Here is a 25,726-nt window from a genome sequence, read left to right on the forward strand (position 1 = left end):
AATGAAACAACCACAATCGGGATTTTTCAGTATTTCAAAAGGTAACTCAGAAGTCTTATTTTATATCAATTATCGTTGAAATATTGTTGGGTGCAATGACGTCCCTCTTAAACTTGATGATGAGTCATAAAAATAATAGTTTTTCGAATAAGGTTATGGAGTGTGATATAAAATGTCATAAAAGTTTTGATTTATCTTCACTAAATATCAATTAATTTTCAAATAAGACCGGCAAAGCCTCTACCAACAAATGGAAAAAATGGATAATGTGGTTAATATAATAAAATGAGAAGCAATGTGTTTTACCTAAAATGAAATAAGAAAAAAAAAAGGTATCTAATAAAATAGGTAACTGTTATAAATAATTAAAAAAAGGAACATATAATTCAATACGATTTGAAAATTTTATACAACTCATTATTACCATTTCATAAAATAAAACTTTCTAAGAATATATTAAAATTAAGAATAAGTAAGATAGTTTTTTATTTGGTTTAATATTAAAGACAAAAAAAAAAAAAAAAAAAGATGATTTAATAAAAATGGTCCATGCCTAAACACCTTAAAAACAAAGTTTTTCATCATTCATTAACTTCCCTTTAAAGGCAAGTGACTTTGATTTATCATCAATTATTTTTATTTTCTTTTTTTTAATAGGTGTGGTACCTCTATTTGAATAATTTGAATTTCTAACCCATATAGTACTACCCCAAAAGAAACCAACTTTCTTGTGCAAGTTGTATGTGACACCATGATTTAATTTATGCCCATGGATTGTGGGTTTTCTCCAAAAGGTTTCTTTACAAAATTTAAAAGAAAAAGGACAAGTGGTTGTGATTGGATGCATTTAACTTTTAGGCATGGTCCAATTGCATGTGTGGTGCACCAATTGATTTTAAATTTAAGGAGTCTAGTAATTCACTTGTATTTTTGTTACTATTTTTCTAATAATAAAGTTTTATTATAATGGGGTTAGGTTTAGGCCATGGTTATAGAATGGATAGTGAGGTGGTATTGATTGGAATTGGTTTGAACCCTTAACAATTTTAGAAAGCAACATGCCTTCGATGGTGATTGAACGGAGGAGAAAACATAAATTTAAAATAAAAGATTATTTATCAATGACTTACAGTCAATTTTAATTGGTTAGAAATTTCATCAAATATTTCTCCTATTATTTTTATATGATATTTACATTCATCTCCTTTTATTCTTCTCTTTTAATATTCACCTTTACTTCTCTTCTAATTCAAAATAAATGGGTATTTTATTAATTTTCAAATCAATGGGGTCAATTGTATTTATTTAAAATATTGTAGGAGGCGAATGAAATTAATCATTTCTAATGAAGGTATAATATTTTCCTATCTTGTTTGATTAAAATATTGTTGAAAATACAAATTCGAAAAATTAATAATATTCTTCTTTAGAACATATGAAATATAAATAAAAATACTTTTAAGAGTATTTTTTGGAAAAAAAAATTAAAAATAAAAATATTAAGATAAGATTATATCTGCAATTTTAAATATTATATAATCTTTTGATCAAATATTTCTATTTAAAACTTGGGCATGATAGAAGGTTACCATACCTTATAGGATTGATGGTGATAGGGTGCCCATAAAGATAGGGAAAAAGAAAGCTAGGGCATATTCTTTTGTCTTTGACTCTTTGCAATCATAAAAAATGAGTAGCATAAAGCCCTAATCTCCATTTTGTTCTTCTCCATTTGTACATTTTTGAAAATTGTAAAGTGACCCTCCTCATATCTAACCCCAAAAGATGAAGACATCCAATTTCTATACAATAACTTTAACTTTTGACTTCTAAACAAGGAAAGAAAATATCTCAAAAAAAAAAAAAAAAAAGAACCAATTTTTTATTAGAAGTCTTTTATCACTTTGCATCTTTATCACTTGTCATATTTTTAGATAATGAATTAAATTTTCTTAATTTGTATGAAATTATATTAAATATTAAAATAAATTAATTTTAAAATTCTAATTATGATGAAGAATGTTAGTGTGGTATGAGTCACGCGTGACATTTAATTAATTAATTAATTGTTTGATATTTAAAAATCTTAATTTTTGTATGCTATACCATCACATCAATCTTAGAGAGGCATAGAGGGACATAAAGGGTATTTTATTATATACACAAATGTAAAAGAAAATATATAATAATGTCAAGTTGGATTAAGGTGTGATTAATTTGACCTAAAAAAGTAAAAAATAAGTCTATGGCTCCTAAAACAATGGGGGTGACAAAGAGGAAGAAAAGCCCAATCAAAATTGGACACATCATCATATCTAGAAGATGAAAAATTCAATTTTGGGTTTGAGCTTGAATTTTTGGTGACATGGTCGTAACTTTAGAGTTTCTTTTTAGGCAAGTGGGTCACGTGACAAAACAATGGGTTGGTGTGTCACCCACCAAACCAAAATTTTGGAAAAACAATGGGTGACGACGACTCATTTAGTCATGTGTGTGTTTTTCATTTTTCCTACGGTCTACATTGGATCTCTCAAATGGTTTTTGAATGGGAAATCCTAAATTTTCCTATTAATTTCAATATTTCAAAAAAAAAAGAAAAAAAAATGAAAAAGAATTTGACCATTTGAATTCATTTTGAATTTGGCATTTGAAGTAAAATAAAATTTAAAATTAGAAGAATTTTATTACCTTAAAAAAAATAAAAATTAAGAATGAAATAAATAAAAGAATATTAGTGATTTTAGAATTGGATTAGTTCTGTGTCTCCGACGCCATCATTATAAATACTCCTCCTCTCCTCTGCTTCTATCTCTTCGTTTCAATTCTCACAATTCTAATTCTCTCTTTGTTTTTCTCTCTCGCGATGGCTCCCGTTATTGGCGTCAACGGCGGTGCTGGCGGTCTCATTCTGAGTTTCGGCGAGATGCTGATCGACTTCGTGCCGACGGTATCCGGAGTGTCCCTGGCGGAGGCTCCTGGATTTTTGAAGGCGCCTGGAGGTGCTCCAGCGAACGTGGCCATCGCCGTGACAAGGCTTGGTGGAAGATCTGCGTTTGTTGGGAAGCTCGGCGACGACGAGTTCGGGCACATGCTGGCCGGGATCTTGAAGGAGAACGGCGTGCGCGGCGACGGAATCACCTTCGACGTTGGTGCCAGGACGGCTCTGGCCTTCGTCACGCTCCGCGCAGACGGAGAGCGTGAGTTCATGTTCTACCGGAACCCTAGCGCCGACATGCTGCTGAAGCCGGAGGAGCTCAACCTCGAGCTCATTCGATCCGTACGTTTCTTCTTCTTTTTACTCTTCTGCTTCGAGCTCTCTGTCTTTTCCCTTTAGAATTGAGAAGATTCTCGGAGATCTTCCATGGATTTCTCTCTCTAGACCTTCTCTCAATGGAGAAGATTTTCAGAGATCATTCATGGACTCTAGGAGAGAAGACGCCGATCTCACGCGCTGTCACCAGATTTTTCGCTACTACGTTTTTCATCCTCTCGACGTCAGCACTAGGTCCCACCCCCTAGATACTCGCAGTCAAATTTATCCACATCTCGGGTAGTTTCAAGTTTCAACTTTGAAAGTCCCTTTTTTTCCAATGGATAAGTATTTAAATCGGATGGATAGGTTCAACTTATGATCCCTTAATGCTGACGTGGCAAGATCTTAGGTATTGTGTACGGTGTCAAGTCCCAGCACCGAGGCTTCTCCTATGGCGCAGCGGAAGAATGCCACTCGCTTGCATGCGCGTGTTTTCACGCTATTGCATGGCGAGTAGGTCAATATTCATCTGCTGTTCTTTGATTCACGTCTGTCTCCATTGATTTTGACTTTTTTTTAGGAAATTTTGATGTCTTATTTCGTTTTTTTTTTCTTCTGGAAAATAGGCAAAGGTGTTCCACTACGGATCCATAAGCTTGATAGTGGAGCCATGCAGATCGGCGCATTTGAGGGCGATGGAAGTGGCGAAGGAGGCCGGAGCACTGCTCTCGTACGATCCCAACCTCCGGCTGCCACTGTGGCCGTCGGCGGAGGAGGCGCGTGAGCAGATCATGAGCATCTGGGAGAAGGCGGAGGTGATCAAGGTCAGTGACGTTGAGCTGGAGTTTCTCACCGGCAGTGATAAGGTGGATGACGAGACAGCGTTGTCGCTTTGGCACCCTGGCTTGAAGCTTTTTCTGGTGACCCTTGGGGAAAAGGGCTGCAGATACTACACCAAGGTATGTGAACCACATTTGAAATTTCTCAATTTCTCAATCTCTCAAACCAAGTAAATTTTTTTTTACAGATTTTTCCTGATCTTCTTAATAAAATTATTTCAATATGCCATTTTATTTGATTTCTTCCGAATTAAGAAAAATTCGATACTTGCATAATTGGGTAAGAGTTGCATTTGATGGGTATCATATGAATAAATACCTATAATTTTTGTATAAAATTACACGCTATGCCATTCGATTGAAAAGTAAATGAAGATGATCCGTTGGTGTAAATTTGGATTATTCTTTCTGAGAATTTGGTTGATTGTCTGTTCATTCATTGATTGCTCTGAGCCTCTCCAGTGACTTGTTTGACTTTTAGCTGTAAAGTGGGTTGGTGACGCCTTCAACTCCACAATTAGGGGTGAATGCGATACATGGGCATTCGTGCATTGTGAGGGAGATGGGTCCCACTATCTGGGGGACGAATCAGAAATCCATTAGGGGCTGTTTGGTAATTTCACGTAACGTGACAGCGGCTCCACCGAACTCCATTCAAGGAGTCCATAGGAGGTCAAACCCAAAAATCCCAATAGCCACATATCATCAATAAAAAAATAAAATGAGATAAAAATATTCGTAACTAGTTAAAGTTCAAAACAATGATAGACAAGGAAGAGTCAGGATGGCTATATTATTGATATTTTATTTTAAGTTTTGAAAATGAGTATTTCCCCATTTTAGTGAGGGTGGGTGGAGAGGTAGTTGAGAGAGTGGTGAGATTTGTAAAGTACATATATATATATATATATATATACACCAAATTGCGCATAAAGCCCTATATTAATGCCTCTCTATGATTGTAATGCTGCAATTAGGTAGTGCTACAAACTGCCAAAGCTTGTGGCTTGGTCTTGGTTTGAACTCTTGGTACAACAGTCTTTTTTTTTTTTTTTTAATTTTCTGTGGACCCATAGATTGAAACAAACAGTATCATTTTCGAAATATCTCCATTCCCCAGATTTGATTGAAGGTTTGTCTGATATCTGGCAGGCACTCTCCGTTTGGAAAACGGAAAAGGGGGGTCAGATACATACGAGTCTGTTGATTAATACAGCTCTGTAACTTTTTCTAAGGAAACATCATTTGTTTTGTTTGATTCCTTGAATTAGTGAGACTTTTCACTGCATGCTGCCCCATATATATATGTTATGTTGTCTTTGTACCTAAAATGAGCACGTGATCCGACACCGACTATTAGTACCTTTATCTCTCCTCTTGCTATATGACGGTATGAAACTGACTTATTTTTGGTCAGTTTTGGTAAGTATGGTATGGAGCCAATTATGCTGGTAGCACTACTTTCAGCACTAGGCACCCTAAAAAGGCTCTCTCAAATTCTTTTATTAATACTACAATTTTCTTTCTTGACGACTTCGCCGAACAACACAAGTGAAGGGAACTGCTCAACCAAATGTTTCATGAACTACTTTTGAACCATTGACAGCCTAGATTTACCTAATGCTCATGATTTTTTTTTTCTCTTTTCCTTTGTGTTTGTGCAAAATGCAGAATTTCCATGGAGCTGTAGAGGGATTTCATGTCAAAACGGTGGATACAACTGGTGCTGGGGACTCATTTGTCGGTGCCCTTCTATGCAAAATTGTCGATGACCAATCTGTCCTCGAAGACGAGGTAAGCCTTCATCTTCATCTTGTCATCAGTTTTTTTACTAGGCGTAAGGGAGGCCCCTTGTTCTGTCACCTAAAATATGAAATTGGCATTCAATTCCCTCTCCTTCCATACTTGTCTTAGAAGCTTGGAAGAGTCGCTACAACCACCAACATTTTTTTGGCAAACCATCTGTCTCTACTTCTTTTTCTTTTTCCTTTGGGTAAATGTAGAATTTTAGATCTAACCTAGTCCTACCATCTAATTTCTGTTTGGTGCGCAATCATAGCATCAATAAAAATGAGTGTCCTACGCCACCTGCAAACTTTTCACAGAAAATGCTCCAAATCCAATGGGACCCCAGTTGAAAGCCAATAAGCTAATGTTATTGTGGAATGACAAAACCGTTCACAACTGAAGGCACACGATAAAATCTTTTTTCTTTTTCGTAGTCATTAGATGTAAAACTATAAATGTATGATTTGATTTGTCTAATGTGGGACAATTTCTGAAATTGCAGGACGAGGCAAGGTTGAGAGAAGTCCTGAAGTTTGCAAATGCATGTGGAGCCATTACAACTACAAAGAAAGGAGCTATCCCCGCTCTTCCTGCCGAGGCTGACGTCCTCTCCCTACTCCATGGCGCGTAGACACACTTTCCCATTTTCCTTTTCCTTTGGCTTTTTAGTTTTTATTTTTCTTTTCTTTAAATAGTCTGGGTTTGGGTTTCCATTTCAAGTTGAACAGGAGTTGCTTGCAATTCAATTAAAAAGGAGGATCTCCGATCTCTCTGAGTTTTTTGTTTTTTTTTGTTTTTCTCTCTCTCTCTCTCTAAAATCCCTCTCAATGTAATGATGGAAGACCGTGCTTCTAAGGTATAAATAAATTTCTCTTTCATGTTTGGCATTTGCTCTACTTCTCCCCTCTATCCAGCAATCATTGAGATCTACCTCTCTCTCTCTCTAATATATATATATATATATATATATATTTAAATATTTAACAAATATTCAAAAAATAATTCAAGAGCCTACCGCGGAGGAGGCTCTGACGATCTTCATCAACTTAAAGTTATACTTTATCAAAGTGTGAATCGCATCTTCAATGTCCCTAGTACTGTTGGTGAGACAGAAGAACATGGGTGTACAGGATAAAAAGAGTGCATTGGGTGGACTGGAAATAAAGAGAGCATTATAATAACAAGGTACAATTAAAAGTTTTTTAACCTTTCTAAACAATAAAAAATTTGAAGTGTTAAAAACATTAAAAACAATTTTTAAAATTACTGTCCGGGTTCTAGTGATGGTGGCTGCTTGCACCTATATGGGTAGACTTTAAACCCAAGACATTAGCTGAAAAGTAACCCACAAAAGAGGTGTTTTGATCTGATGAATATACCCATGCATTTATTAGACCTAACTTTAGCAGCCAACATTAAAGACTCGGGTTGTGACTACTGACTTGTGACCAAATACAACTACAAGTGCCCTGTTTGCCTTGCCATTTGCAGCTTCTGTGGTTGCCTTCATGACCCAAAGTATGCCTACTCAAAGCATGTCAGACCATCAAACAACCCTCAAAACCTTCATATTTTCAATTATTTTTCAAATACTTCATAAAAAAAAGACAAAAAAACGCCTCAAATTAAAAAAAAAAAAAAAAAAAAATCATGTTTTCATAACAAATTCTAAAAAACTGTATCGGATTAAAATTTTCCAAATATTTTTTCTTAGAAGTTAGAATAGTTATTTTTAACCGGACCTGGTGTTCCGAGTTTGCGACTTACAGAAATTTGGTTCAGTTGAAGTATGATAATCGGGTTGACTCAACCAACAACATATAATTAATATCATATCCGCAGGAAAGAGCATAAAAATGGAATGGTTTTTTTGCATTATCCTCTTCTTTAAATCACTGCTGCTATTTCAGAGGGTCATGGGACCAATGCTGCCAGGGCACTGTCACCTTTATAGTCTCGGTCGTGCCCTCCTGGCAGCCATCTGGAGTAGGTGCCTAAGTCGCTTTCCTTCAAGACCCACCACTCGCAGATAATATAAAACAGAGGGATGATACACGACTAAGGTCAAGATCCAAATTGACAAAATCAAGTTGAATTGAAGCCCAGCAGTTTACTCTTTTTAACCAAATTTAGAAAATGATAATATTTTCTCTAGTCATCTGTAAGGCCCATTGGTTTAGGGTGGACTTGGACACCAGGGAAGGGGAATGACAATCTAAAAGAAAGGCCCATGTACCTAAAACTCAGAATTTTCAGAGGAAGGCAAACACAGCTTTAGTCATGCAATTAAGATTTCTATTATGCATTTTCAACATCCAAGTTTGGTTCTCAATGCCTTAAGGCTTTTGAATTATTGCTAAAAGAGTAGGTAGTTACTATAATGCAATTGCCTGCGGAGGGTATTCACTAACCTCCATCTGCAGAGAACTCCAAACTTGCTTGCATTTTTCCCACTTGGTTTCCAAGTGAGCCATAAATGCCTTAGCCCATGGTTCATTGCTCCCTCCCATGCTCAGGTCATAAGGCACTGAGAAACTGCCAGAGCATTACAACATAAGCAAAGCACATTTCAAGATGAGGTGGTGTTTGTTTTTTGGCTGAATAGAAAAGCCAAATATTTTGGCTTTTTCTATTCAGCTAAAAGTAACCTGTTGACATTATCCAATATAATTAAATTAAACTTATTGATAACAAGTTCATTTTAACTATGTTAGATGATGTCAACATGTTACTTTTAGCTTAATAGAAAAAGCCAAAATATTTGACTTTTTCTATTCAGCCAAAAAACAAACACCTTAGTGTATGAAACAACAATAGTAGTAGCGGTAATAATTAATAATTACATAATTGGGGGTTGGGGTGGGGGGGGGGGACTCACCTCAGTAATTCTTCTTTCCCAGATCCTTTGTAGGCATCATTCCTGAAAAAGTTCGAACTTTCTGAAATTAGCAGACCATTGGTATCAGCCTTAAAAAAAAAAAGACAGATTAGCACGCCATTTGCCTCAGCCTCAATGAAAACGACAGACCCTTGGAAGGGGGACCAACTTCAAGTGGCAATGGACTAAAAGTATGCATTTTTTGTGGAGACTGACCAATTTACATATATTTCAGCAGATTTTTAAAGAGTTCATCCTCGACGTTGCAAAAGAAGTATTTGCTTGAGTACTTTGCCAAGCTCAAACACTGCAAAGAGGACACATGTCTTGAACATCATGTTGAACATGACACTCCTCTTCGCCTCTGGAATGTGTCTGACACTCCTTGGACATGTCTGAAGTTTTTAAAGTAAATTTTTGCCAATGTGTACAACTAACATGCAGAGCATATGATACATCGTTATATAAGAAACATATACAGGTGTTAAGGGAAAAGGAAAATGACAAAAAGTAGTTACAGTGGGATATAATATGATTATATATGTTATATTTGTTGAGTTCATCTTCCAAGTTACTCAAAACTGTTAGCACATAAATTTAGCTAAATAAACTGTGTATAAAATATAATTATTACACATAGAATAAATATGCATTATATACTGTCAGAATGACTCTAGATAATGCTGAATAGTGAAGAGCGATTCATGTAGCCATGTCATGTCCTTGGATTGTCCAAGCCCTACGTTTTTCAGGATGTCACGTCTAACATATTGTGTTCTGTGTCTATGTTCAAGCTATATTAACATGCACTATATTTTGCACCTTGACAAATTTTCATAATGTGAAGACTCTTGACAATAAGCAACACATAAAAGTACTTTCATTTCTATCTTTCTTCTTGCTGTTTAACTGCAGATCAGCTGCATGATGGACAAACTTGTCCTTTCAGCAAACAATCAAAGGGATGACAACAGTGTCCACTTACCGTAACCCTCAATTTAGGATTTATTACACAGGAGAGGAGTGGAAAATAAAGAATTCCAAAGGGTTTAGCTTAAAGAAACCACAATGGAAGTCCTTCAAGTTGCATCTAAAAAGTACATCAGACAAGATTCAGGAACAACAAACCTGCAGATTAAAATTTTGAATATGCGAAGGGACTTGGTTGAAAGATTAAAAATAGCATCTGAAATATGCTCCGTGCTGAACAAGTACACCACTGGATATCCAAGAAGCCATCTGCAGTAAATTAAATGCCCAATTTTACCACCTAATTATAAAATGGTAGAAACAAAGAAGCCATCTGAAGAGATTAAACATCCTTTTTCACTGTAACATAACAAAATGGAACTAACATGAAATCCAGAAAAAGGAATTTATAGAAGTAGTCAAGTCAATATCTCAGTCTTCTCCATTCAATCCAAGAGATAACTTTTCAATAGGCAACCTAACTAGGTGATCTTAAATATTTTTTTCAAAAACATGTGTGCATGTTCTCTATAAAAGGTGTTGATTTCATAAGCATTAAAATCAAAGTTCCGTTGCATGTATAGGATCAGTGGCGGAGCTATGATTTCAGTTCAGGGGGGGGGGTAAAGTTTGCCAATTATAAAAGATGTGGGCTTTAGCCCAATGGCCAGCCATGACACTTTTCAGGGAGGGTGGAAACAAGGTCTGGGATTCCCCTTGTGAGAAGTGGAAATTTCTTTTTTTTTTTACATTTTCAGGGGGGCACCTGCTCCCCGGGCCTTGCCTGGATCTGCCCCTGTATAGGATAAAATACACTTTTCTTTGAAAGGTAACTTTAAGAGAACTCTATATCCTTGAGCAGGATACTTTATTTGTGCATATGCATGTATTTACACACCTAAATTTGTGAAACATTTCTAGTTTGCATGCATACAGAGTTCAGTAGATAGGCATGACTGCATACTCAAATTTTACAATGCTACACAAATTCAATATGCAATAAGATTACTACTATTATTTTGTTTTTGATGCATATATGCAATCAGATAAATTTAGAGAGGAAGTTTTTGGGGTGTGGCTTAGGAAGGAATCCTTTGCTACATATGTGAGGACAATTTATTTTAGCCTCTTTTTCTGTATCCACACCAAAAATTTATTGCATGTGGCCATGGTTATACACTGATGTTGGATTCAGTTATCTTAGGACACCATGCCTGATCTTGTATCAGTGAGTCTTGGCCCAGTGGTAAAACATGACTACAATAGATCAAACAGTGTGATTTAAGTTCTACCTACTCACAAGACAGCTTAAGAAAAAAAGCATCTGTTTCTATATCATTTGTCACTTAAGCAGACAAAAGTATGTGATGAACTACTGAACTATCAAGAATGTGACTCATTCAATCAGGTAGACCAAACCTGCAAAAACTATCACAGTGTCATATCATTTTTTTAAAAAAACTTTTGAAGCAAAGATTCTTCTTCGTGCGAAATTCAGGTTTATGAAATAAGCGCATTAGTCAGCCCCCCCACCCCCTTCAACAACTGAACTGTGCCCTCAACCACCATAGTGCATTCTCCATAAATTCTTAACCTTGACTAATGATCAAAAACCTCTGGTCAAAAGAATATCTATGCTATTCCAATATAATAGTACCTTTAACCTCCATATCAAAAACCTCTGGTCAAAAGAATATCTATGCTATTCCAATATAATAGTTCCTTTAACCTCCATCTTGATTTCTCTGGGGAATCATAAATTCATATATCAGTTTCTTCCAAAGGAAATCCCAAATTACAACAGCCTTAGTTGACCATGTTCTTATGTTCTGAATTTGTAGTCTGATTTGTAGCAATTTCGCTTTAATTTAATGAATGAGAACTGAAATCTGTTTCTCTTCTTGCAAGTTCATAGTTCAATCAGAAAGTCAATGTACTTCTTGAGAACTAGGGTTTCCTTATCTGGTTGCCACTTTCCCATAACACATTAACTTTTTGCTTCTACTTTCATATTTCTTTGGCTTTTTTTTTTTTTTTCTTTTTTAATTCTGTTACTTATCCTAAATGATACTGATGCTCATCTAAGCTTTTTGGAAATATCATTGCACATGACCAAAGCTAGTGTGGTCCTTAAAAGTGGAAAAAACAAGTCCATACATGCCATATACCTGCCACAAACATGGAAAATTAACTTCTTCATAGTTTCAGTACTTCATCCAATATCTGGATCTGGAATCCATTCTCAGTTTATAGATGCCAAAAGGATTGTGTAAATCCCACTTCACATTTAGTCTATGTTTGGTTCCTGGAAAGTACTAGGGAAAAGAAAAAAAATGTTAAGAAAAATTATTTTTTCATGTTTGGTTTTATTAAGGAAAATGCGAAAGAAGGTCAAATATAATTAAAATTACTAAAAATTTTGTATATTTTTAAATTATTTAATCTTTATATAGAATAGTTAAATAAGTGAAGAAAGTTTAGAGTAGTATATACAAATAATTTATTGATTTTAAATCTATTTTTTATTTTCCTTCACTTTTCTTTCCTTCTTCTTTTCCTCTCTATTTTCTTTCCCTTGCAATTTCCTTTAAATTTTCAGAGAACCAAACATAGCTTTAGAGTTTTCCAAGACAACGTATATGTCATTCACAATTAATTTTCAGACCCACCTAAACTTACATCATAGAAGCTAGAGAGACTTTTTTTTTAAACAAATAAAGGATAAGACTCAGAGGGTGTTTGTTTTTTTAGCTTTTTGCTGAAAGCAATTTGCCTTAGACTTTAGGTTGTTTATTTTTCTACTTTTTCATAACGTATTATAAATTTTTGGTTAAATAGAAAAAACCAAAATATTTGACTTTTTTTAAATGGAAAAAGTAACGTGTTGGTTTTTCTTTACTTTTCAATGCTTAATAAAAATAAAATATTATATAAACAAACAACCTAATACTTAACACTGTAAAACATTATTTAGTTTTAAGTTCTATTTAGAATTAAGTACAAAAAACAAACACCACTTAAATCAAGGGTGTGGAACCAAAGCATCATAATATATCATATCTCAGGAGAAATGCATGCACATGCGAGGAAGAGGATAGGCAGTTACCCATTTAGAGTTGGCACAGCGACTTGAGTGCCTTGAATGGCACTACTGAGATCAATGATGTCTGAAGATTGAGAAGCGATGGGCTCACTAATGGAAGGTTTGGCAATAGACATGACCTCTGTCGTGATAGAAGGCAAGAGGTCATTGTTGATTTCGTCAACAGGAAATAACAAAGAAAACCATTTCTGAACTGATATAAGCTGCATTGTGACTGAACTTTTTTCTGCTTGTACTATCATCTGGAAGATGAAAAGAGTCACAAATAGAAAATGTCTAAGATTTCAGAAAACAAAAAGGCCCTAACCAGGAGCAACCTTTGGAGGATTGTGTTCAAGGTCCACAAAGTGCAGTTCTGGTTCTGAGTTTAAGCTTGACCTCACATGCTCAGCCAGTTCTTTGACATGTATCAAATATATCATATCTTCTATGACCATTATTCTCAGATGATAAAAAATGGATGAGGCCTGAAAACCAAACCAAAATAAATAATAAATTTAACTTTGGAACACTGTAAAATTGGTGCACATTTAAATGAATAAGGCATTCAAATAGAATTATAGGAGCTCCTAAACAAGTGGAAGCCCCGACTAGAGAAAAGAAGAGGGGGAAATTATCTGATTAATGATAATACAATGCATCTAACACCAATGCCACAAAAATGAACCTTGTAATAAATCAATGAAGATTGCTACATAAAATTAGGATCATATCCTAATGAAAACTTCAAGAGTCAAAAAGAGACAGTGACACTGCTATATATAGAACAAGTGAAAGAGGGTGCTTGGTAAAATAACTTAATATTACAAGTTAAAGTTAAAAATAACTTTAAGTATTAAGTCAAATTAGTTAACTTCTTCTTAATTTCAAATATCTTTTGTCTTATGTGTCCACATCTACTGAGAGTATATTTAACAACCATGACTCCACATATATGACTCATTTTTTATAGCAAATATTTTAAAGTTATCTTATATATTTACAATACTTTAAATATGGATGTTTAATAAAAAAATTTATTGCTTAAGATTAATGGAAATATATATTAGTTAATTTGCTTAAGATTAATTACAACTAATGAGGGTAAATATGTCAATTTGATAACTTAAAATACATTTTAAGTTAATTTTATCAAACAACCTTAATATTTAAAGTAAAAAATAAGTAATAAGTTTTAAGTTAATAATTTAAGAACAATTTAACTTACAGTTAACTTATGTCATCAAGTAATAAGTATTAAATTTCACCAAACACACACAAAGACTATGTTCACAAACAATGATAATTGTAAACCATCTTTACACAATAAAACAACTTACATATTAATCCTGGAGTAAAATGTTGGATCAAATTGATACATTTCCACAGGGAAAAAAGAAAGAAAGAATTGATAAAACAACAAAGTTTTAAATCTTAATATTTGGGTTCAGCCAAAAAAAGCTTTATCTACTATTCAGCTTTGTTTAGAGCCATGTTCTTATTCAAACTAAATGCTAACCTGTCTTTTTTTACTACATTGACCCATATTCTTGTGCCTGCCTTTCATTCTCTGAGCATCTTCAAACTCCTCACTGGCACTGTGTTTAATCTCCTTAACATATGATTGGTGGAACATCTCAATTCCTCTTCACATTTTCCTTTGGTCATACCTCCAACCTCTCCCAATATATTTATTGCTTATTCTATCTTCTATTTTTTGCCATATCCATGTAAGCAATCTCATCTTGGTAGCCTTCATCCTTTTAACAAACTGTTTCTAGACTGTCAAATACTCCAACCCATAAAGTGTGAAGAGAGAGAGAAAGAGGGAGAAAATTAACTATGAGTAAAAGAAATTGAGACTTTCTTGAGAAGTTTTGTTAAAACCAAGGTCTAATAAAAAAGGGACTGCTTCAATTCCTGATGGTTGCCCCTAAATTATGAATTTGTACAAAGAACACCCTAGGAAACTATATTAATTCATTTCCACATGACTTTCAAAGATCACTATCATTCTTTTTAATTAGGTATAAAAGATTGGATTTTTTTTTTTTGATAGGTAAAGCAAATTCGTATAAAAAGTAAAGAGGAGACACTAAAAACAGTGCCCTCGAAGTATACAGGAAGTATACAAAACAAGCCTAAAGACTCAAACTAGAGGGGGAGGGGCAAAAGCAAAAAACATCACTTGCCCGCCCTTAAAGCCTAACCAATCAAAGAAACTAACAAGAGAAACATGACGCATATCTACAGACATCCTAAACCAAGACCACAGGTTACATACAAAAGAATTTTTCAATCTTTGGCTCGATAACTCCTCATTATCAAACACTATTAAATTCATTTCCTTCCACATTGTCCAAAATATACATAAAGGGGTCGCTTGCCAAGCCTTTTTACGAGCTTTACCCACAAACAACCCATGTCACCCAAGAAGAGCTTCCTTCATTGAACAAGAGAGAATCCAAGACACACCAAAGAGGGAGAAAAGAAGATTCCAAAGAACCCGAGTCTTCGCATAGTGAAGAACAAGGTGATCAACCGTCTCTGCTTTAAAGAGGCAAAAGAAACACCTATTTGCCAAAAAGAACCCCCTCCTTTGAAGTTGGTCCAAAGCTAAAACGTTCCCCCAAGAAGCCTCCTAAGCAAAAAAAGCCACCTTAAGAGGTGCGCCCGATCTCCAAATACTACCACTAGGGAACAAAGGAGGATCTTCGGTCTCCAAGATAGAATATAGAGATTTGATTGAAAAGGTCCTACACCTCGAAGTTGTCCAAATCACTCTATCTTCCAAATCCCTATGAACTCTAGTTGCTTGAATCTTTTACAGAAAACGGTTCACCAAATCTAGCTCTCAATCATTAAGGGCCCTAGAGAAAAGAGGGGGTCACTCCTTTCACTTTCAGGGTTCTAAACATCCGTCACCTAAGCTTTCTTAGATGTAGAAAGGGTAAATAAGGAAGGAAATGACTCACTAAGTGACTCATCTCCACACCATTTGTCCATCCATAATCTCACTCTTTGCCCATTGCCCACTTGGAAGGCCAACCTACCACTCAAATAATTCCACTCCTTAATAGCTTTCCAAAACCCCACACCAAATCTCTTACTCACCTCACAGGAACGTCACCCCTCATCCTCTTCACCATATAGGAACATCACCTTAGCATTCATCATAATTGAAAATCATATAACAAACCTTTTGTTAACATCTCAACAATATAGTTATTCTTTTAAAAAATTACTCTCCTTTTTATTTTTCTTTTCTATTTCACTTTGAAGTTGATCTAATTAAGTTGTGAAAGTACACTACCACCTAAACATGTTAACAAACTTTATATGCACTTTTTAATTGTTTGTCAAAGTCCTTGATTTAGACAGTAGAGAGAAAAATAATATAGGAGAGAGAAATAGAAGTAGAAGACATAAATTCCAAAGGAATTATGAACGTCATTAATAAAAAAGTCTAAAGTATTTAACATCACATACAGAATCCTAACTCTAGTAGGAAACTAATTTTAATAATCCTATATCTAATAAAACTTCATTACTAAAGAAAAATAATCCTAAAATAAATAATAAATAACAAAATAAAATATTATCACTTTCGATATTTATGCAAAATGTAAATGCGTAATTTATCATTTTTATCTCCATCAATCTTTCAATACCTTTACAGTTGTATCCATGACTTTATAAGTATAATAAGGACAATGTGATGTTGAAATTCCTAAAAGGCCAATATGTATATCCTACTTGGAGTGAAATGTAGCAGTAGCTCTTGGGGGAGAGGTGTATAGCACATGATGCAACAAGAAAAAGAATCCAGTGTATCCTTAGGACCTTTTAGCAAGACAAGGACTAATGAGGATGGGAATTAAAATTAGTTGGAATTAAAGTAAGATTAATATTAGTTGAAATTAAAGTAGGATTAGTATTTATTAAAGTTAAAATAGAAGTAGCTAATTAGGTTATAAGACAATTAAAATTAGAGTCATAATGGGTTATTAGAATTCTATTAGACTTTGGATTTCTTAGTTTGATGATTAATAGTGTTATGTTTTCTTGTATATTTTGCAGTTTTTAATAATAAAATTCCATTGATTTTCTTCTTGGTGAGACTGCTAGTTCTAAGTGAGACTTCTAGAAGGCCTTAGTACAACTCTAAGGTTCTATCCCTTCATCTTTTTATCTTTTTTCTCCATATTTTATTTTATTTTATTTTGTTGTCATAAACTTTATCCCATGTTTCTCTCCTTAAACCCTAAAAGATAAAAACCCTATCTCACCCATTTGATTTTAGGCAGCTATTCTAGGATTGTACTACATTGGTTTTGGTACCAGAGCCAAAATTTCTTGGCTTGAAGGTGTATACAATTGAGAAACAAAGCAACTTATGCAAGCATAAGTTCAAAAAATACTTCTAGCAATTAAGATGCCACTACAATATGCTTAAAGGAAATTTCTACCACACAACAATCCCATCAAGATATCATAATACAACTAAATACAAAACTTGATTAGATCATGAAGTTCTTAGAAAATAATCAAGAAAAACAACCAATTGAAGATTAGACTGCAAGTTGTCAATTCGGACAATCGCCCTTTAGGCCATGTGAAGAACAAGACAATTTTATGATGGGAAATCAAAGAAGGGGCAAACTCTTGAGCAAGATGATGATGTGACAAAAATTGCACGCCTTAAAGTTGCTGATTTTATCAAGAATTAAATCTAACAGCTTATCTTGATTGGATTATGTTAATGTATGCTTTGCCCAAAAATAGAAAAGTTCATTTTGTAAAGGCAAAGTTGAAAGGAACAACAAGTCTACGGTGGCATAATATTTAGAATCAACTTTATAAAACCGGACAACCACCTCTAGACATATGGGACGGGATGAAGTTGAAAATGAAGGTGCACTTTTTCCCAGTTTACTATGAACAATACATGTACACAAAATTGTTTTATCTTGAACAATGTACTAAGTTAGTTAAAGAATATACAAAAGAAATCTATAAGTTGAGCATTCAGAATCAAGTTTGGAAAATTGAGGCTCAAACTTGTAGCCCGTTATAAAGCTGGATTTTGAATGAAGGTTCAGCTTGAGATGATAGTTGCAAACATTTATATCGTGGATGATATTTATCAACTAGCCCTTAAAATAGAAGAAAGACTCAATTTTTGGGCTTCTTGACGTCCAACATCACAAATTGTGAGCACTTTCTCCAACAGGATGACAAACCAAACCTTTAAGCACAACAAACTTCAAAACTTCTAATGATGTGAATGGTGAGGGCAACAATCAACAAGCTTCAAATGTGCCTAATAGAGATGCTAATAAGGGTAAAACTTCAATGAGTATAGAGATAAAAAGGTAGGCATGATTCCTTTATGCTTTAAGTGTGGTGGGTGGTCATTATGTTGTTATGTGCCTAAGCAAAGGTTTGCACTTTAGTGTTGAGGAACCAAAATATGAATTTGAAAATTAGCTAAAGGAAGAGGACACTCACAAAGAAAATAAACTTAGTGACAAATGTGATTACTACGATGGTATGATAGAAGGCCATAGACTTGTAGTGTGATGTTTGTTAGTTGTACCAAAGGTGAAAAGAGAAGAACATTGGTGTCACACTAGCATTTTCCATATATGTATCTTTTGCCAAGGGAGATTATGTACCATGATCATTGATGGAGGTAGCAATTTAAACATAGCTTCGTAAGAGCTTGTTGAGAAGCTAAACCTTAAAACAATGAAACATCCAAATACATTTCGAGTAGCATGGGTTAAAGACACCTCCATTTCCGTAAATTTTCATTGCTTAGTCACATTCCTTTTTGGTAAGGACTTTAAAGAGTTTGTATGGTGCGAGGTCTTACCAATAAAGTGAGTCATATTTTGCTTGGAAGACATTTGCTTTTTAATACAAGGGTTCAACATGATGGCTATGAAAATACATATACTCTCATATACAATAAGCGTAAGAAGATCCTTCATTCAATAAAAGTTCTACTAGTTAAGAAGCTAAAAGAGGAACAACCAAAACACATGCTTACTATATGTCAATTTGAAAAGGAGAGCATGGAAACTAAAATTATTTTTGCTCTAATGACTCAAGAAGTGGATGAATTTAAAGAGAAAGATAAAAAATATCCAACAAAAGTATGGAATATCCTTGATGATTTTTCTAATTTGTGGCTCGCAAAATTACCTAATTAACTTCCTCTTATGCATGACATACAATTTTTTTTTTCTTTTTTTTGGATAGGTAAAAACACAATAATATAAATAAAGAGAAAAGGGCGCCCAAAGGATGACCTAAGCATACAAGGAGTATACAACAGGCGCCTAAAGGCAAAAACAAAAGAGAAAAGGGGCTACAAAAAACCTTACCCGTCCTCATTTAGAACCTAACTAATCAAAAAAGTTGATCAAAGGTAAAGGCCCTTTGTCTATAAACAACTTAGTTCAAGAACAAAAACTACAAACAAAAGAAATTTTCAACCTTTGATTTGAAAGCTCCTTATTATCGAAAGCAATTTTGTTTCTTTCCTTCCAAACCATCCAAAAGAGACATAAAGGGGGCCATCTTCCAAGTTTTTTTGTGTTTCTTGCCCACAAAGGAACCATGCCATCCAAGGAGAGTCTCTCTAACCGATAAGAGTCACACCAAAGAGAGCAAAAAGTAACTCCCACAAAACCTAGCCTCAGTGCAATGAATTAGAATGGGGTCTATAGATTCCTCTTTGACGAGGCAAAGGAAACAACTTACTGCAAGCTTGTTGATGACACAATTAATTTGAGAACTATCAATTTGTTTCACAACATTGGAAAGTCTTTTGAAGTTTAGTACTTATCTTGCATGAAATTGAAGAAATTTAAGAGATCTTGAGATCCTATCTTACTATGGTAAAAAGTTAACGAAGAAAAAAAAAAGGTGAAAGGCATTGCTTAAGATTTCAATTATCGTGGAAAATCATTAAATCTTGAGGTCGAGTTTTTTTCCAAGTCGAGGTAATTGATGGGGATGGACACTAGTATTAGTTGGAACTAAAGTATGATTAGTATTAGTTAGAATTAAATTATAATTAATATTTATTGGAATCAAATTATGAGTAGCTAATTAAGTTATAAGACGATTAAAATTAGAGTCGTAATGGGTTATTAGAATCCTACTAAACTTTGGATTTAGGTTTTTTACTTATTTTTTATTTATAAGAGATTGTATTAATAGAAGTACAAAAAATACGCAAGAGTATGTAGGTCGTATACAAGTAAAACAAGCAAAAAGCAAAAAATAGTGTACAAAAAAATACCCCCTCCCTCATCCAATACCCAACCACTCTATGAAATCAATCAAATGCATATAGCCACCACATATATACACCCTAACCCACAGAGAGAAATTGTTTAGGAATAAACTTTTTAGCCTTTGATCAGACAATTTCTCACTATTAAAAAATCTCCTATTTCTTTTCCTCCATATCGTCTAGAAAATGCATGTAGGAGCAGCTTTCCAAGCCTTAATTCGTCTTTTCTCTATAAAAGACCTATGCCATCCTAGGAAGGTTTCCCTAACTAACTTAGAAATAACCCACCATACACCAAAAATGGAGAACACCAGCTACCATAATAATCTTGCCTTATTACAATGAAGAAGGATATGATCTATGGACTCTAACTCCTCTTTGCACAAAGCACATCTATTGGCCAAAATACAACCTCTTTTTTTAAGTTAATCCAAAGTCAAAACCTTCCTCTAACAAGCCTCTCAAGTGAAGAAACTCACCTTTGAAGGAATCTAAGGGTTCCAAACTATCTTTAAAGTGAAAGGAATAGTACCACCAGTCTCTAGCACGGAATAAAGCCCCTTTACAGAGAAGACCCCTTTGCTCTCACCCTTCCAAACCACTCTATCCTCCTGATCCCTTTTCATTGAATGTCCTTGAAGTAAAGAAAGAAAGCACTCCATGACACCCAACTCCCAATCATTCAAGTTCCTAACAAAACAAAAATTCCAATGTCCACCTTCTCCTTGATGCTCCCACTCTATAAATAAGGTTAATTGACATAAACCAAAGCATTAATCATAATAATATTACATTTTTTCGTATAGTTTGCAATTTTTAATGGTGAGACTCTATTGATTTTCTTCTAGGTAAGACCCTTAAAAGGCCTTAGGGCAACCCTAAGGTTCTATCTCTTCGTCTCCTAATCTTATTTCTCTATATTTTATTTTATTTTGTTGCCACAAACTTTATCCCATGTTCTTCACCTTAAGCCCTAAAAAATAAAAACCTTAACCCACCTATTTGATTACAGGAACCATCCTAGGGGTCTCCTACATCAAGGACTCTTGTGACTATGAAGGATGGATTGCAGCTAAAAGACTTCATAGCAAGAGGGATAAAGAAAATAACTTTTAACTAAATGGATTTGGGATTTCTTGTTTCTAAGCTCTAAATAAGCACTTCTAGACTTTATTTCAAATATGCTGATATGTAGGATTTAAACTTCATTTGTAGATTCCAATCAAATCTACATCCACCCAATCTGGTATGTGTAATCAAAGAGAAAAGCTTTTTCCATCAAATCCCTTTATTCGATCCTAGAGCCAGGAAGTTCAATTCCTTTCCTTGTGGTTATTATTTGGAATTCCTTGGTTCTGCCTAAGGTGAGTTTTTTTGCTTGGAAGGTGACATGGTGAAAATTGTTGACTTTGAATTAGCTTAAGAGGATAGGGTGGTAATTGGCAAACAAATATTTCCTCTCTCATAATGATGAAGAATCTATTGATCATATAGGGTTTTATGGCAGTGGTTGTTTTCTCTTTTTGGCATATCTTGGATGTTATCATCCTTGGTCAGAGAGACCCTCTTAGGATGACACAACTCTTTTATTGGTAAAAATTGAAAAAAGACGTAGTGAGTAGCTCCTATATGCATTATTTTTTTGGAGAATTTGGAAGGAAATGAATAGAAGTCGTTTGAAAACAAGGAGTTTTCTAATCATAGATTGAAAAACACTTTTCTTTGTAATCTTTCATCATGAAGTAAGTTATATATAGATGAAGGCCCAATGTCCTTAATTGACTTCGTTGATTGGTTGGGTTCTCATTAAGGAATGAAGAAGTTTTTTATCGTCCCTCATTCTTTTTTATTGTGCCTTTTGGCAACCAATGTACATGTCCCATGTACTTTGGTGTGCTCTTTTTGGTGCACTATTTATATTATACTCACTTTATTTACCTATTAAAAGAATTTTCCTATAGCTAAAGCTAAGATATCCAACTATGGCATCATACATTTGAAAATACAATTACAGCATAGAAATAAAGCTTTCATGGAATCAATTCACTTGGATATAGGAACAATAAAGAATGAGAAACAGCAACACAATTATACCAGATCTAGTAAGGTAGTTTGGAGTCAAACCTTTTGACTGAGTTTAAGAACTGCACAAAGTCGTTCTTGTAGTTCAGGCATCTTTCCTCCATAATCCACCATTACAACTGGCCTCATTCCAGTGCACAAGGCTAGTATATCTGCCCAATAAGTTCCAGCAAATGACATTTCATCATGAATAAAATGACATCGTTTTGGATCATATAACTTTAATAGATTGACATTAAATAGAAAAAAACCAAAATATGAAGCTTAGAAAATAAGAGGCTCCACTTAACTGGCAATGTTTTCCTAATTGAATCTTGCTTTTCATCCTTTTCTGAATAAAATAAGATATAAAACAATGGCAGACATAAGATAAAAATTTTCCTTTTTTTTTTTTTTCCTTCTAGAAATAATTTCTTTGTGATCAAGAAGTTGAATATTATTTTTTTATATGAATCCAAGCTCAATCCTGGAGCAAAAGTCTTCTCTCCTTCATTTACACATCCTAGATCAGTTACTCCTCCAGCAGTGCCTGCAGTTGCAGGTGTGGCTTATGTACCAAACAATTCAACTGTGGTTCCTGTTGCTTCCTCACAGCCAGAAATTGGAATTAGCCCTTTTGCACCTCGTTCATCTCTGCCTGTCAAGTTTGTTCCATACAGCAACCTGATAGCTGGAAATGGTGGCAGTGGTTCTCAATATTCACAACCTGTATCTATTTTTTGGTGTTGATGAGTTCTCATTTCATTCTATAAATGTAGTTAGATATTTTATTTCATTATAATGCAACTTTGGATTTGTATGACCTTCAACCCTGAATCTGACCCTTAAACACAAGGGACTATCAGCAATGTCCCTAGAAACAACATTCAAAATCCAAGAAGTGACAATACTATTGCAGCGATTCCACACAACAAAAAGAAGATCAATGGCGGGTGGTTGAGGAAGACTTCCATCAATGAATCCCAACTTATTCTTTGCTGTGAGAGCCATAATCATGGCACGATTCCATGTATTGTAATTGGATCCTGTAAGTTGATGGGAAACCAGAAGGAGCCCGGGATGATCTCCACTGTGAAGGAAGTAAGGGCTGCCAGAATCCTCTGCAGAAGTGCCGACCATCACGCGATTATCATTGGAATTGGCATTGGAACCACCATGAGCCATGGGTCAGGGAGAGAAGAACTAGATCTGCTTTGATACCATGTTAGAAGAACTCAAAGAAAAGGAAAATTGTTTCTGGAATTCATTCTCATTTTTTATTTCATAAAGTGGGGACCAATTTGTACATTCTACAGAGAGGCTTTGAACAAACTCTGTTATAACAGCTTTTTACAGCTCACTATTTTTACTATTTTGTTACTCTCATACAAATGCTGCTACAAAATACCGAAAATACCCTAGTAATTCTTAATACAGTTTGTAAGTAGAGTGAAAAATAAGAGAAGTATTTTTTTTTCTCCCTCAAATTTCTTCACTTTGCCTCTGTTTGGTTCATAAGAAAATTACAGCAGAATACAAGGTAAAGAAATGGAAAAAGTATAACATCTGGGCCATCTAGTTGTATTAGGTACACATAAAGAAGAATCTTAACATCAAAATCCATACTTAAAGTCTGTATCCATGTTTTCTCAGCAAACAAACAGAGGTGAAGAGAGTGAGGAAAAGATTTTGCACTGGTAGTAGCTAGGCGTGGGACTACTACACAAATAAATACGAATCTAGAGCTCAAAAGCTACAAATTCAAGTCTGTTCCACCATTTTCCCAGAAAACAAACAGAGTTATTCCAACAAGATGTTGTATTCCTAGCCCTAGTAATTTGTATACTAAAATCTTTCTTTTCTCTCCCTCCACTCTTTCAGCAGTCAAAAGAGTCTCTGTGCAAAATAATCGAAAAATCAACCATAGAACTATCCAGAAAAACAAACAAACAAACATGTAGCTTGCTTTGCTTTCTGTTTGGTTCATGAGAAAATTACAGCAGGATACAAGGAAAAAAATGGAAAAAAGTATCACAACTAGGCAATCTAGTTGTATTAGGTACAGATGAAGAAGAATCTAAAGATCAAAATTCGTAACTTAAAGTCTGTATCCACGTTTTCTCGCCAAAAAAACAGAGGTGAAGAGAGTGAGGAAAAGTTTCCGCACTGGTAGTAGCTAGGCGTAGGACTAATACACAAATAAATAAGGATCCAAACCTCTAAAGTTACAAATTCAAGTCTGTTCCACCATTTTCCCAGCAAACAAACAGAGTTATTCCAACAAGATGCGGTATTCCTCGCCCTAGTAATTAGTTTACTAAAATCTTCCTTTTCTCTCCCTCCACTCTTTCAGCAGTCAAAAGAGAGTCTCTGTGTAAAATAATCGAAAAATCAACCATAGAACTATCCAGAAAAACAAACAAACAAACACGTAGCTTGCTTTGCTTTCTGTATGGTTCATAAGAAAATTACAGCAGAATACAACGAAAAAAAAAAAGAGGAAAAAGTATCACTAGGCAATCTAGTTGTATCAGGTACAGATGAAGAAGAATCTAAAGATCAAAATTCGTAACTTAAAGTCTGTATCCACGTTTTCTCGCCAAACAAACAGAGGTGAAGAGAGTGAGGAAAAGATTCCGCACTGGTAGTAGCTAGGCGTAGGACTAATACACAAATAAATAAGGATCTAAACCTCTAAAGTTAAAAATTCAAGTCTGTTCCACCATTTTCCCAGCAAACAAACAGAGTTATTCCAACAAGATGCGGTATTCCTCGCCCTAGTAATTAGTTTACTAAAATCTTCCTTTTCTCTCCCTCCACTCTTTCAGCAGTCAATAGAGAGTCTCTGTGTAAAATAATCGAAAAATCAACCATAAAACTATCCAGAAAAACAAACAAACAAACACGTAGCTTGATTTGCTTTCTGCTGGGTTCATAAGAAAATTACAGCAGAATACAACGAAAAAAAAAGATGGAAAAAGTATCGCAACCAGGCAATCTAGTTGTATCAGGTACAGATGAAGAAGAATCTAAAGATCAAAATTCGTAACTTAAAGTCTGCATCGACGTTTTCTCGGCAAACAAATAGAGGAGAAGAGAGTACGGAGAAAGGAAAATACCTATTTCGAGACGACGCTTTGACGAAGCTTTGAGTCGCCATTTGGTTCGGGAAAGAGAGGTAGACAACACCTGCAGGACTCCCTCCAATTTTGCAGTCTCCATTCCAATTCGATTCAGACAACAAAACACAGAAGAAATTGTAATGGTCTTCAAAAATTTTGCACACTGTTGTATCATGTATAATACCACGGGTTACTGGTTGCAGCTCAGTGCAACTTCGGGCCCTTGACCCGATCCTTCCCAATCTGAACCCGATCCACCTCAACAAACCTGTCCGAAGTTTTCTGCCACGTGGGATTACCAGCTTTACAGCATGGCATTTTGGATGCACTCTCTTTTTTTAAAAAAAAAATTATAACTAAAGACATCGGAATATTTTTAATTTTTTTAAAAAAATTTAGACCTATCTATAAAATCTTAAAATTTA

General features: G+C 34.7%; 2 protein-coding genes across 3 annotated transcripts; one reads left to right on the top strand and one right to left on the bottom strand.

Moving 5' to 3' along the window:
• The first annotated feature begins 2,812 nt into the window (after positions 1–2,812).
• Positions 2,813–6,776, top strand: LOC117914691 (probable fructokinase-4). Its single transcript, XM_034830135.1, has 4 exons — positions 2,813–3,277; positions 3,880–4,212; positions 5,764–5,886; positions 6,389–6,776. Exons 1-4 carry the CDS (start codon positions 2,864–2,866, stop codon positions 6,509–6,511), a joined length of 993 nt encoding a protein of 330 aa, XP_034686026.1. The 5' UTR covers positions 2,813–2,863; the 3' UTR covers positions 6,512–6,776.
• Positions 6,777–7,970: 1,194 nt separating this feature from the next.
• On the bottom strand, positions 7,971–25,466 carry LOC117913846. 2 transcript variants are annotated; one of them, XM_034828919.1, is made up of 7 exons: positions 25,299–25,466; positions 22,243–22,352; positions 13,138–13,297; positions 12,834–12,951; positions 9,887–9,997; positions 8,759–8,800; positions 7,971–8,415 (listed from the first exon to the last, which is right to left on the bottom strand). In XM_034828919.1, exons 1-7 carry the CDS (start codon positions 25,399–25,401, stop codon positions 8,256–8,258), a joined length of 804 nt encoding a protein of 267 aa, XP_034684810.1. In that variant the 5' UTR covers positions 25,402–25,466; the 3' UTR covers positions 7,971–8,255. The 2 variants fall into 2 exon arrangements, with proteins under 2 accessions (XP_034684810.1, XP_034684809.1); XM_034828918.1 differs by having other exon boundaries at positions 12,834–13,072; positions 13,148–13,297; positions 25,299–25,464.
• Positions 25,467–25,726: the final 260 nt, after the last annotated feature.

This window comes from Vitis riparia, chromosome 5, assembly GCF_004353265.1.
Source record: "Vitis riparia cultivar Riparia Gloire de Montpellier isolate 1030 chromosome 5, EGFV_Vit.rip_1.0, whole genome shotgun sequence".
NCBI classification, from domain to species: Eukaryota; Viridiplantae; Streptophyta; class Magnoliopsida; order Vitales; family Vitaceae; genus Vitis; species Vitis riparia.